The 13095-nt window shown below is 42.7% G+C and overlaps 1 protein-coding gene across 1 annotated transcript in view; it reads right to left on the bottom strand.

Moving 5' to 3' along the window:
- Window positions 1-13095, bottom strand: part of LOC140200468 (A disintegrin and metalloproteinase with thrombospondin motifs 2-like) — a 279816-nt gene that overhangs the window by 42033 nt on the left and 224688 nt on the right. The window contains exon 12 of the mRNA XM_072263823.1: window positions 12405-12580. Coding sequence (XP_072119924.1) covers window positions 12405-12580 — 176 coding nt within the window. The remainder of the gene's footprint in view (window positions 1-12404; window positions 12581-13095) is intronic.

The following is a 13095-nucleotide window of genomic DNA, read 5'->3' as shown; positions in this document are numbered from 1 at the left end:
GAAGCTTTTAAAATCCAACAAAAAGTAACTAAAAAAAGCTATCAGACGGGAAAAGATGAAATATGAGGGCCAACTAGCCAATAATATAAAGCAGGGTACTAAACATTTTTTCAGTTATATAACGAGTAAAGGGAGGTGGAAGTTGCTATTGGACCACTTCAAAATGATGCTGGTGAGGTAGTAATGGGGGACAAAGAAATGGCAGATGAACTTAATGGGCACTTTGTATCATTCTTCACTGTGGAAGACACTGGCAGTGTGCCAGAGGTCCATGAGTATCAGGGAGCAGGAGTGAGTGCCATTGCTATTACAAAGGAAAAAGTGCTAGGCAAACTCAAAAAAGGTCTCAAGGTGGATAAGGCACCAGGACCAGATGAACTACATCCCAGAGTCCTGAGAGAGTTTGCCGAAGAGATAATGGATGCATTGGTCATGATCTTTCAAGAACCACTTGATTCTGGTATGGTCCTGGAGGAATAGAAGATTGACAATGTCACTCTACTCTTTAAGAAGGGAAATTATAGGCCAGTTAGCCAAACCCCAGTGGTTGGGAAAGTATTAGTCTATTATTAAGGACGAGATTTCAGGGTACTTGGAGACTAATGATAAGCTAAGTCAAAGTCAGCATTGTTTCTGTAAACAGATATCTTGCCTGCCAAATCTGTTGGAGTCCTACAAGAAGTAGCAAGCAGGGTGGACGAAGGAGAGGAAGTAGATGTCATTTACTTAGATTTTCAGAAGGCATTTGATAAGGTGCCACACATGAGGCTACTTAACAAGATAAAATCCTATGGTGTTATAGGAAAGATACTGGCATGCATAGAGAAATGGCTGACAGGCAGGAGGCAGCAAGTGGGAATAAAGGGTGTCTTTTCTGGTTGGCTGCCAGTGACTAGTGGTGTTCTTCAGGGGTCAGTATTGGGACCACTAGTTTTCACATTGTTTGTCATGTTTTGGATCATGGAATTGATGGCTTTGTGGCAAAGTTTGTGGATGATACGAAAATAGGTGGAGGGGTAAATGCTGCTGAGGAAGCAATGTGATTGCAGCAGGACTTAGACAGATTGGAAGAATGGGCAAAAAAGTGGCAAATGGAATACAGTTTTGGGAAATGTATGATAATGTATTTTGGTAAAAGCAATAATAGTGCAGACTACTATCAAAATGGGGAGAAGGTTCAAACATCAGAGGTGCAGAGGGACTTAGGAGTCCTCGCACAAGACTCCCAGAAGGTTAATTTACAGGTTCAGTCAGTGGTAAAGAAGGAAAATGCAGTGTTGGCATTTATTTCAAGAGGAGTAGAATATAAAAGCAGGGAGATAATGCTGAGCTTTTAAAAATGCCAGTCAGGCTGCACTTGGAGTACTGTCAACAGATTTGGGCCCCATATCACAGAAAGGATATGTTGTTTTTGGAGAGAGACCAGAGGAGGTTCACAAGGATGATTCCAGGAATGAAGGGGTTAACATATGAGGCGTGTTTGTCAGCTTTGGGCCTGTACTCACTGGAATTAAGAAGACAGTGGGTAATCTCATTGAAACCTACTGAATGTTAAAAGGACTAGATAGGGTGGATGTGGAGAAGATGTTTGCTATGGTAGGGCACAGCCTCAAAATTGAGGGTTGACTTTTTAGAACAGAAACAAGGAGGATTTTTTTTTAGCCAGAGAGTAGTGAATCTGTGGGATGCTCTGCCACAGACTGCTGTGGAGGCCAAGTTCGTGGGTATATTTAAGGCAGAAGCTGATAGTCTCCTAATCAGTCTGGGCATCTATGGCGAGAAGGCAAATGTATGGGGTTGAGTGGGATCAGCCATGATGGAATGGCAGAGCTGAATTGATGGACTGAATGGCCTAATTCTGCTCCTATTATGATCTATTACCTCTACAATCTCTTTAGCTGCCTCTTTCAGCACCCTGGGATGTAGTCCATCTGGTTCAGGTGACTTCAGATCTTTCATCTTCCCAAGCACCTTTTCATTTGTAGCAGCAACTACCCTCACTTCTGCCCACTGACCCTCGAAGTTCTGTTATATTGCTAGTGTCTTTCATAGTAAGTACTTATCAAGTTCATCCATCTTTTTCCAGGAGTCCAACATCCACTCTCATCTTTCTTTAAATCTTCACATATCTGCAAAAACTTTTAGCCTCCTCATTGATGTTTTTGGCTAGCTTACTTTCATATTTAATCTTTTTTCTCTCCTTATGTTTTTTAAGTTGCCTTATGTTTTTTTTTTAGTTTCCTTGTGTAGTTCTTTTTAAAAAGTGTCCCAGTTCTCTAATTTTTGCTATACAGTATTATATGCTCACCCTTTTGCTTTTATGCTGTCTGTAACTACCGCTGTCAGCCACAGTTGACTCATCCTCCATTTAGAATAATTCTTCATCTTTGGGATGTATCTATCCCGCGCCTTCCGAATTGCCCCTGAATACCCCAGTCATTGCGGTTCTGCCATCATCCCTGGTAGTGTCCCCTTCCAATCAGCTCTGGCCAGCGCCTCTCTCGTGCCTCTGTAATTCACTTTACTCCACTGTAATATTGATACATCTAATTTTGTCTTCTCCCTCTCAAATTGCAACGTGAATTCTATCATATTATGATCACTGCCTCCTAAGCGTTCCTTTACCATAAATCCCCTAATCAAATTTGTTTCATTACATAATGTTACATCCAGTCCAGAATTGACATTTCCACAGTGGGCTAAACTTTGAGCTGCTCCATAAAGCTATCTTGTAAGCATTCTACAAATTCCCTCCTTTGGCATCTAGCGCCACTGATTTTCCCAATCTACCTGCATTTTGAAATCCCCTACAACTATTGTAACATTGCCCTTATTGCATGTCTTTCCTATTTCCCATTGAAATTTATATCCCACATCCTGGCTACTGGTCAGGGGCCTGTATATAACTCCCATTAGGGTCTTTTTACGCTTGCAGTCTCTTAACTCTACCCAGAAGGAACCCGCATCTTCCATCCTATGTCACCTCTTTCTAATTTGATGTCATTTCTTACCAACACAACCAAGCCATCACCTCTACCTACCTGCCTGTCCTTTCGATACAATGTGTCCTTGAATGTTAAGCTCCCATCTGTGATCTTCTTTTCGCCATGACTCAGTGATGCCCGCAAATTCATACCTGCCAATCTCTAACTGCTCCACAAATTCATCTACCTTATTCTGTATACTGCGTGAAAATGTAACATATTCAGTCCTGTATTCATCACCCTTTTCAATTCCCTCCCCCCCATGTTACACACCAACTCATCCCACTGTCTGAAGTTTTGCCCGATCAACTGTCTGTCCTTCCTCATGGTCTTGCTGCATACTGCATTGACTTGTATGCCAACTGCCCCGTTATCAGCCCTATAACTCCAGTTCCCGTCCCCATGCCAACTTAATTTAAGCCTTCCCAACAGCTCTAGCAAACCTGTTCGCAAGAATATTCAACCCCTTGGGTTCAGCTGTAACCCATTCTTTTTGTACAAATTATACCTTACCCAGAAGAAATCTCAATGATCCGGGAATCTGAACCCCTGTTCCCTGCACCACTCCCTCATCTCTATTATCATCCCAGTCCTGCCCTGATGAGCACATGGTATTGGGAGTAATCTAGAGATTACTACCTTTAAGGTCCTACTCTTCAGCCTCTTCCCTAGCTCCCTATACTCATTGCACAGGACCCCTTCCCCCTTTCTGCTTATGTCATTGGTGCCAACGTGCACCACAGCCTCTGGCTGCTTACCCTCCCTCCTGAGAATCTTCCGCAGCTGCTCTGAGACATCCTGGATCCTAGCACCCAGGAGATAACACACCATCTTGGCTTTTCTTTCATGGCTACAGAATCTGGTGTCTGTTCCTATAACTACTGAATCTCCTATCACCATTGCTCTGCCTGACTTTACCTTTCCCCGCTGAGCCTCAAGAGACAGCTACATTGCCACTGGCCTTGCTGCTGTTGCTGTGTCCTGCTAGGTCATCAGCCCAGCAATATCCAGAAGGATATATGTGTTTCTGACGGAAATAACCATGGGAGAACCCTGCACTGACTGCTTACTTCCCTTATTTCTCCTGTTATGGTAGGCTGGAACCCAACTTTTAAGAAATTATTTTCAATAACTTCCTTATGATTTCAGGAAGGAGATCACAGAACAAATTTAACTTTCTGCCACCCTGGATCCATGCTCTGGTGTTTCACCAGGGGTTTTGACTAGAAAAGAAGACTTTCTCTAACTAGTATTTCCACTGTGCTTAATAGAGAATTCTTTTTCTTTGAAGTTTACAACTGTGTTTTCAGTACATTGTATTTCATTACATTGAGTCTCATCAAACAGTATAACATATAAAAGTAAATAATTTTCACAGGAACAGAATGTTCTAACATCTGATTTAAACTGCTTGTGGATGAAAGTATATGGTGCTAGATGAAAATTATATCAAAACAAAGTTTTTTAAAAATTCTGTGACTAATGACTAACTCAAGCAACTGATGTGGCTACAGAGACAGCGTAGAAATCTGGGAGAGGTTGATTGCATGATATTTGTAATGGGGTTACTGTGTATGCTTTTCCACAATCCAACCCACATCAACTTCACAGAAAGAAGACCTTGAACTTTTAAATGCCGACAAATAGGATATAAAAACCATGACAATCAGAGCAGTCTCGGCTGTGGAATTATAGTGCAAAGGGAGCATTTGCAGGTGTGATGGGTGCATTTGCAAACTCATTTTTCAGACTACTGATAACCTTTCCTAAAGTTTAGTCACTTAGCTTTGCCATTTGTTGTCATTTTCTTTAAAGACTGTTGTAGTAGCCTTAGATGTTAGCGAGTTGTGCTTTAATTACTTCTTGATTTGTTTATGTTGTACTTTGCTTGGAACATGGTTTTCTTAATATTTTATCCTTTATTTCTGTGCTTTTATTATTTTAATTTTTTCACTTTTCTTTCCATAATTGGGATAAATGATACTGTGACTGTGTAGATTGTATGACAACTCAGAGCTGAATTATCCAAAGGACTTTCATTCTGACAAAGTTTCTTCAACTTGAAATGTTGAAGAAACTTCATCATTTCTCTATTTCTCTTGCTCCAGATGCTGTCAGACCCAGTGAACAGTTCCAACAGTTTCTTTATTTATCTCAGATTCCCAGCATCTGCAATTTAGCTTGATTTTCAGGCCTTTGCAGTATATAATGTTTCGGAATTTTGCCATTCTATTGAGTCTTGACTGCAAACTTCATTTTCAACTGGGACAGCTCTTTCCATGGTAGAGAAGGTTATTATTACCATTCTCTGTAAAGATCCTTTCAGGCTACCTTGGCTGATGACTAATATATCAATCAATCTTAGTGTAAGAGCAAAATCAAGAGAGCTTGGAAAGGGTCCAGAATCCTACTGTAAGGGTTCCTCTTTTTGGTGGTAGGGCAATCAGTTCAGTTAATGCACGAACTGTTTCAGGCCTTGGCTGCTGCAAATATTCAGCAAGTCAGGCTGCAACTTGCACTCATGTTTCATCAGACTGGTTCTTCAACTTGAAATGTGAACTCTTTCTCTCTTCCCATATAGATGTGGCTTGACCTATTGACTATTAGTAGTATTTTCTCTTTCTATTTTGGATTTCTAGCATCTGCAGTTATTTTTGATTTTCCAATGTGATGTAAACACAAGACGGTTTGCCCCACAGTCTGTGTGTGTGTGTGTGTGTGTGTGTGTGTGTGTGTGTGTTTTCATCCATTTCCTCAACAGAAGTAAGTTACTGGCTCCAGATAACACCCATTTGGCATGGAGCCATTTCTGCATCTGAACTTGCTGGAACGATACAACCTTGAACTTGCATGACACTGTCTTAGATGTCTGTGTCCTTAGATACAAGATAGATCACTCCACTGGTGCAGAAATGTGATGTGAATTTCTGTGTGTGTTGATCATAGATATATTGGAGCTTCTTATATGACAAGACACGAGAGCAGGTGGAGGAGACATGCATGATCTAAAGTTCTACCAAACACCCTCTAAGTCACTAAATTACTTCATATTGGCTGCCATTCCTTACAGACCCTCTGAATTGAAGACATTTAGAAAGCAGTAGGATGAGGCAACGAAGAAACTGGTTGCCCCTACCTAGGTCATGATGTGTGTCTTACACCATGGAGATACTTGTGTGATTCTAGGTACTGTGGTGTGAATGTTAGCTTCTGCAGGAAGCAGTATTCTCTAGGCATGCAAGCTACAGTCCTGCAGGGGAATAATAAACAGGAAGAAGATTTAAAATGTATACTTCTCTCTGCTTAAAACATGTGGTCTCAAAATGATTAACAGACTCTAAATGTGTGTAAGGTTAGGGGGACAAACTTCCTTTAAAGTTCAAAACACCCTCCTCCACAAATCCTTCCAGTGACTTCATCTATTCCCAATTTAACAATCTGAAGCACAATTTCATCAAGATGGATAATGGGCTTGGGATTAAGATCGTTATTTCTCACTGCTGTGTTGCCTGCAGCAATGAGCTGGAGTTGTGCGATTTAAAGGGTTTGCTGATGTTTTGCACTCCTGGGACAATCAGAGCTGCATCTGATTCAGCAACCAAAGGTAACAATTTTTGATCTATTCAATACAGGACATCTGGAGGAAGACACAGGTTCTCAGTCTACAAATAGAACACATTTCTTCCATTCCCCTCTTTTCATTTGCACATGTATTTGGAATGTCCTTCTAGTCATGAACCTACAATTAATTTCACTTTGTTAGTTTTGAGCTCTTCGCTCATGTCTTTCCTCTTCCAGTCCTCAAATGGAAATGCTCGTTGCTCTTTTTGTACACCTCCTTCAATCACAACTGCTCTGCCTTCTTGACATCCAGGCAGGCTCAGAACTTGAAGCCCCTTTCAATAAGCTCACAGCTGCCCTCTGTGCCCAGGTGCAAGCCAGAGCCCTGCTGTTGCTTCCTTTAGGATCAGCAATCCAACAGGCCACAATGCCGACTGAAAAGCTTGAGCATATAGATATTAAGAACGAGGATGTGCTGGAGCTTTTGGAAAGCATCTAGTTGGATAAGTCACTGGGACTGGACGAGATGTACCCCAGGCTACTGTGGGAGGCAAGGGAGGAGATTGCTGAGCCTCTGGCGATGACCTTTGCATCATCAATGAGGACAGGAGAGGTTCTGGAGGACTGGAGGGTTGCGGATGTTATTCCTTTACTCAAGAAAGGGAGTAGAGATAGCCCAGGAAACTATAGACCAGTGAGTCTTACTTTAGTGATTGGTAAATTGATAGAGAAGATTCTGAGAGGCAGGATTTATCAACATTTGGAGAGGCATAATATGATTAGGAATAGTCAGCATGGCTTTGTGAAAGGCAGGTCATGCCTTACGAGCCTGATTGAATTTTTTGAGGATGTGACTAAACACATTGATGAAGGTAGAGCAGTAGATGTAGTGTATATGGATTTCAGCAAGGCATTTGATAAGGTACCCCATACAAGGCTTATTGAGAAAGTAAGGAGGCATGGGATCCAAGGAGACCTTGCTTTGTGGATCCAGAACTGGCTTGCCCACAGAAGGCAAAGAGTGGTTGTAGATGGGTCATATTCTGCATGGAGGTCGGTCTCCAGTGGTGTGCCTCAGGGATCTGTTCTGGGACCCCTACTCCTTGTGATTTTTATAAATGACCTGGATGAGGAAATATGGGATGAGTTAGTAAATTTGCTGATGACACAAAGGTTGGGGGTGTTGATAGGGTGGAGGGCTGTCAGAGCGGGACATTGATAGGATGCAAAACTGGGCTGAGAAGTAGCAAGTGGAGTTCAACCCAGATAAGTGTGAGGTGGTTCATTTTGATAGGTCAAATATGACAGGATATAGTATTAATGGCAAGCATGGAAGGTCAGAGGAATCTTGGGGTCCGAGTCCATAAGACACTCAAAGCTGCTGCGCAGATTGACTCTGTGGTTAAGAAAGCATATGGTGCATTGGCCTTCATCAATCGTGGGACTGAGTTTAGAAGCTGAGAGGTAATGTTGCAGCTATATAGGACCCTGGTTTGACCCCACTTGGAGTACTGTGCTCAGTTCTGGTCGCCTCACTATAAGAAGGATGTGGAAACCATAGAAAGGGTGCAGAGGAGATTTACAAGGATGTTCCCTGGATTGGGTTTTAAGGTGCTTGGAAGTAGATACAGAGGAGATGTCAGGGGTAAGTTTTTTTAAGCAGAGAGTGGTGAGTACATGGAATGGGCTGCCGGTGACGGTGGTGGAGGTGGATACAATAGGGTCTTTTAAGAGACTCCTTGACAGGTACACGGAGCTCAGAAAAATAGAGGGCTATGGGTAACCCTAGGTAATTTATAAGGTAAGGACATGTTTGGCACAGCTTTGTGGGCTGAAAAGCTTGTATTGTGCTGTAGATTTTCTATGTTTCTAATTACAAGTGTTATAGACTTCAGGTGAGTAAGTTTAGAAACCATATAAGGTTGACTGTGCAGTGCTGTAGGATGAGTGTGGGATTTGGTAGGTGATCAGCCCATGGCCAGTTGTCCTTGAGCAGACAGTATGTACGCTCTCTGCTGTCTGCTCTCTGATAGATTGTAATGCCCAGCAAAAGACAGCAGTGTTACTGAGATGTGAATGTCTTGATAGGGAGCTGTGGTGTGGGAATAGTTAGCAGCAGTTGGAACTCTTTAAAGAGGTGCATTTGGCTTAGGGTCTGGTGGAAGTAAATTATAAACTGCAGTCTGTTGAAGCAACTATGCACAGTACTGGGAAAAACATGCTTTATGCTTTCCTGATACTTCATCACAGGCACTGCTGGACAGGAGTGCTGCTGGTTATGTCCTTTCTTGGTCGAACTATGAGTCCCTCCAGTCAGCATACCTTAAGGCGGAAGTTACTTGACAGCTATATATCCAGAGGCAAACCCTGGGAGAAGCTGGAAATGATCTGATTGGACAGAGAGTTCCTTAATTTTGTATGCACTTCTAAGGTCAGTGAGTGCAGTATCAAAAGCCCTCTCAACAATTACACCACAAACAAGAGAAAATCTGAGCAACATGCACAAAATGCTGGAGGAACTCAGCAGGCCAGGCAGCAACTGTGGGGGGAAAAAAATACAGTCAACGTTTCGGGCTGAAACCCTTCGGCAGGGCTGAACGTCGACTGTACTCTTCTCCTAGATGCTGCCTGGCCTGCTGAGTTCCTCCAGCATTTTGTGAGTGTTGCTGAACAATTACACCACTGACCTCACACACAGCTTCAACGCAGCATCTCTCCATCAGTCACCACCTAACAATCTCTATTAACAGAGTACACTCTGCTACTCTAATATTCATATGTTACTGTTACTGCTGCAGTTATGTGTACTCGTAAGAATGTGTGAGTCACACCTGTACACCACAGCTTACACACATTGAAGTCGGCTTACAGGGAGCATCTTTACATGGCAAGAGGGACTGCCCTTGAGACCAGCACAGCCCAATGTAGTATCAATAGCCTTTGTAAACTTGATGTCAATGGCATAATGGGAAACCATCTTAATAACCACGCACAAAGGAAGATAGCCGGGCTTCTTAGAGGTCAATGATCCCAGTCCTAGGACACCACCGCAGGTGTTCCTCAAGAACTCTTTTCTGGTTCCAATCATCTTCGGTTGCACATGAATAACCTTCTATCCTAAGGTGCGAAGTGTAGATGTTTGCTGATGATTACAGAACATTCAATTCCATTGGTGAATCCTCAGCAAACGAAAGAGCTGAGGCATTTACACAGCACGACCTTACCCATTTCCAGCAAGAGAGGACAGTAGCATCATAAGGTTCCCCACTATCAACATGCTGGTAGATGTGAGTGGGGGGAGGGTGATATGACCCAAACAGAAAAACTACATGAACATCATGGTTGCAAGAGAAGGCAAGACATTGCCTACTGCTAAATGCACTGTATTTGCTTTTCTCAGCTTCTTTGGCAGCACCCCCAAAAGCAATATCACCGAGGACATGGGCAGCATCTGTATCTGCATGTTTTTGTACAACACACTCCCCATTGATTTATCACTTGGAAACGTACTGTTAGTCCTTTATTGTGGTCTATATTACCAGAAGGACTTCAGCAGTTCAAGTTTGGCTCACCATCACATTTTCAAGGGCAATTTGGAAGGGGCAACGTATGTTGGCCTTGTCAGCAACACCCAAATCCTAAAACTGGGTGAGCGCAATAAACACCTGCAGCCAGGGCCCAGGGGATGAGAAGCCCAGATGCCCGTGTTCAATTTACAAATGAATTCAGCAGTTGAAGACTCAGCTGAGAAAGGCTGAGGGACATTCAGGATAAAATATTTGGTTACATCGATTTCTCTTTCTGGTAAAATAATTTTCCCCTCCCTCGACCCGTCTTCTTCTATTCTCCACTCAAGCCTCTTAGCTCTTCTCACCCACCTATCACCTCCATTTGGGTCCCCTCCTCCTTCTGTTTCTCCTATGGTCCACTCTCCTCTCCTATCAGATTCCTTCCTCTGCAGCCCTTTATCTGGTTTCACCTGTCATCTTTGAGCTATCCTCCTTCCCCTCTCCAGACCTGTTTACTCTAGCAGCTTCCCCTTTTCTTTCCAGTCCTGATGAAGGGTTTTGGGCCGGAACATCGACTGTTTATTCATTTCCATGGATGTTGCTTGACCTGCTGAGTTCCTCCAGCATTTTGTGGGTGTTGCTTTGGATTTCCAGCATCTGCAGAATTTCTTGTGTTTCTAAAATACTTGGTACATTGGCTTCTGAGCAATGTCTGGACACAATGTCAGGGAGCATGGAGTCTAATTTCAACCTCAGAAAGATCTTTTCATAGAGACCATTTTGTTCAGCATTGAAAGTGTTTGGCTACTCTATGAGCCATGATGCAGCAGTTGACAGCTCAGCTCCACTGCACTGGAAGCTCAAACTTCTGTTGCCATGGCTCCACATGCAAATATTCACAGGAGTTACAGCAGTTCAACAATCTGCCCTCGATGCCAGCTAAACTGAAGCAAAACCCAGCAGAAACCGTTCAACAACTAAACTGCAGTTCATAATTTCAAGACTCTACCTGCTGCCAAACTTGATCAACTGTGCAGTTTACGCAGCGTGACGGTTGCACCAAGGTGGTTCAGTTTGCAATACTGACATCAATTCTGTGACTGTCAATGTTAGAATCAGCCTCCTCTGCTTACTTCCAGCAGGCACTGCCTGCACTAATGTCTTTCCGAATTCTCCAGTCAGCATGATCCCTGTTACAAATGTGTGCACGGACATACATTTGTATTTGGCTCTTGAAGTGATTTATTGTAGACAATATTTACAAATAAAACGTTCTTAATTTATGTTGTTTGACAGCTACCATTATTATTAAAATTCCAACCAGAAAGTCCTTGAATGGTCAGGATTATCAGTAGAAATTATGGCAGAATTATTGGTGTTTGATGTTATTACTTAGTGAAATTGACACAAACATTATTTAATGTTAAACTGTCAGTGATTCAGACTACTTTCATGGGCTGTACTCTGCTGGTTTCTCTGAGTGGTAAAAGAAAATTCTTAAAGTACGTGAATTTTAGATATTTATGAACAAGGTGTTAACTGCCCTGAAAGTCTTTTGTTTTATTGTGAAATATTTAAAATGTTAATTAAGAACTCTGTTATTTTCTTCCTGGCTTGCAGTGAGAATTATTTAATGTAATTGGCTGCTCTACCAACTTGATGACATCACAGCTGCAGGAAGCCCAAGGTCCTTCCAACTCCTGTCTGAAAATGACAGGTCAGAAATGGGGAGGTTCACACTTCAGCGAGAATGCTGGAGCTTCACTGGTGAGTGCAATTTCTGAGCCATCCGCTCAAAATGTTTAATGTTATATTGTAGTTTAAAGATAAGTTTTAAATTCACTCCGGCCTGACATAACTCACGTACATTGACATACTGGGTCATAATGCAGTTTATCAGCACATGCCTGTAGTTTCGTTGGTTTCCTCTCATATTTGGATGTTTGTAGCATTATCTGGGGAGCAGACATTCACCATCTCCTTTACAGGTAGTCTCTAGACCTCTCAAAATGAATGGTGTGTTTCTGGCCCAGCGCTCTATCGAAACATGCGAATCGCAACGTTTACTGCCTTAGCAGGCAGGTTCTGGCTTTTCCAAGTGACAAGTGGACACTCCAAATGCCCTTATAGTGAGCCTGCACCAGAAGTTACCACGTCCAAAATCGCCTGGGCTGAGGAACGCTGGAGCAAATGATAAAGATAGCTGCCTACTGATTTTTAGGAATCGATTTTATACTAGTAGTTCATTAAGTTCATTAAGTATCTCATTTGTTATGCTTAATATTATTAGCTGAACAAGCTTTATATATCAACCACTGGATAAAAATAAAAAATAAAACAGCTTTCTTACGGTCGCGGTGCTCGTGCGGCAACCATTCATGCTTGTAGTTGTTATATTCAAAGTTGTTATTTTGTTGCCGGCACTGTTGTTCTCTAAAGTCTTCAAAATGCTCTGGGCAGTCTTCTGTATTACAAAGTTGATACTCATAGCTCGATCCTGAGCACTCTCGGCCGCCATTGGAAGGTCTGGGAGGAAAAAGGTGAATAGTTTATCTTGAAGGTAATTATTTCATCAAATTAGAGTCATAATGAATGATTGAAGAAATTAAACATACTCTATTATTAATAATGATGCTTAAATCACTCCCTTAGGTAAAACATCGGGCAGGTTGGGCTCGTCAGCCTTGGACAGCAGCCCACCTAGGAGAAGGAAAACTCTGCTGCCTTACGGCCAAACCCACCCATGGGAAATGCTCTGGGAGTAAACCTGGAGGAAGAAATCCAGAGCCGGGGTCCCTAAGGCAGCTTGATGTTGTTTACTACTTCACTCTGGCAACCTCTGTGACGACACTGCTGCCAAGCTCTTTCAGAGCTTGCACTTCCCTTGGACTACATCATGACGTGGAGAGGGGGAGCCCACTGCACGGGCAACAGCCGATTCTTCAAATCTTCCCACCCTGGAGAGGACACAGTCCACCAGAGGCGCAAACCCATGATCCCCCAGGATCGACGGCTGCCTACTACTAGGGAAAACAAGACCT

The sequence above is a fragment of the Mobula birostris genome, chromosome 7 (genome assembly GCF_030028105.1).
Source record: "Mobula birostris isolate sMobBir1 chromosome 7, sMobBir1.hap1, whole genome shotgun sequence".
Classification (NCBI taxonomy): Eukaryota; Metazoa; Chordata; class Chondrichthyes; order Myliobatiformes; family Myliobatidae; genus Mobula; species Mobula birostris.
This window is presented reverse-complemented; position numbering and strand designations above follow the sequence as displayed.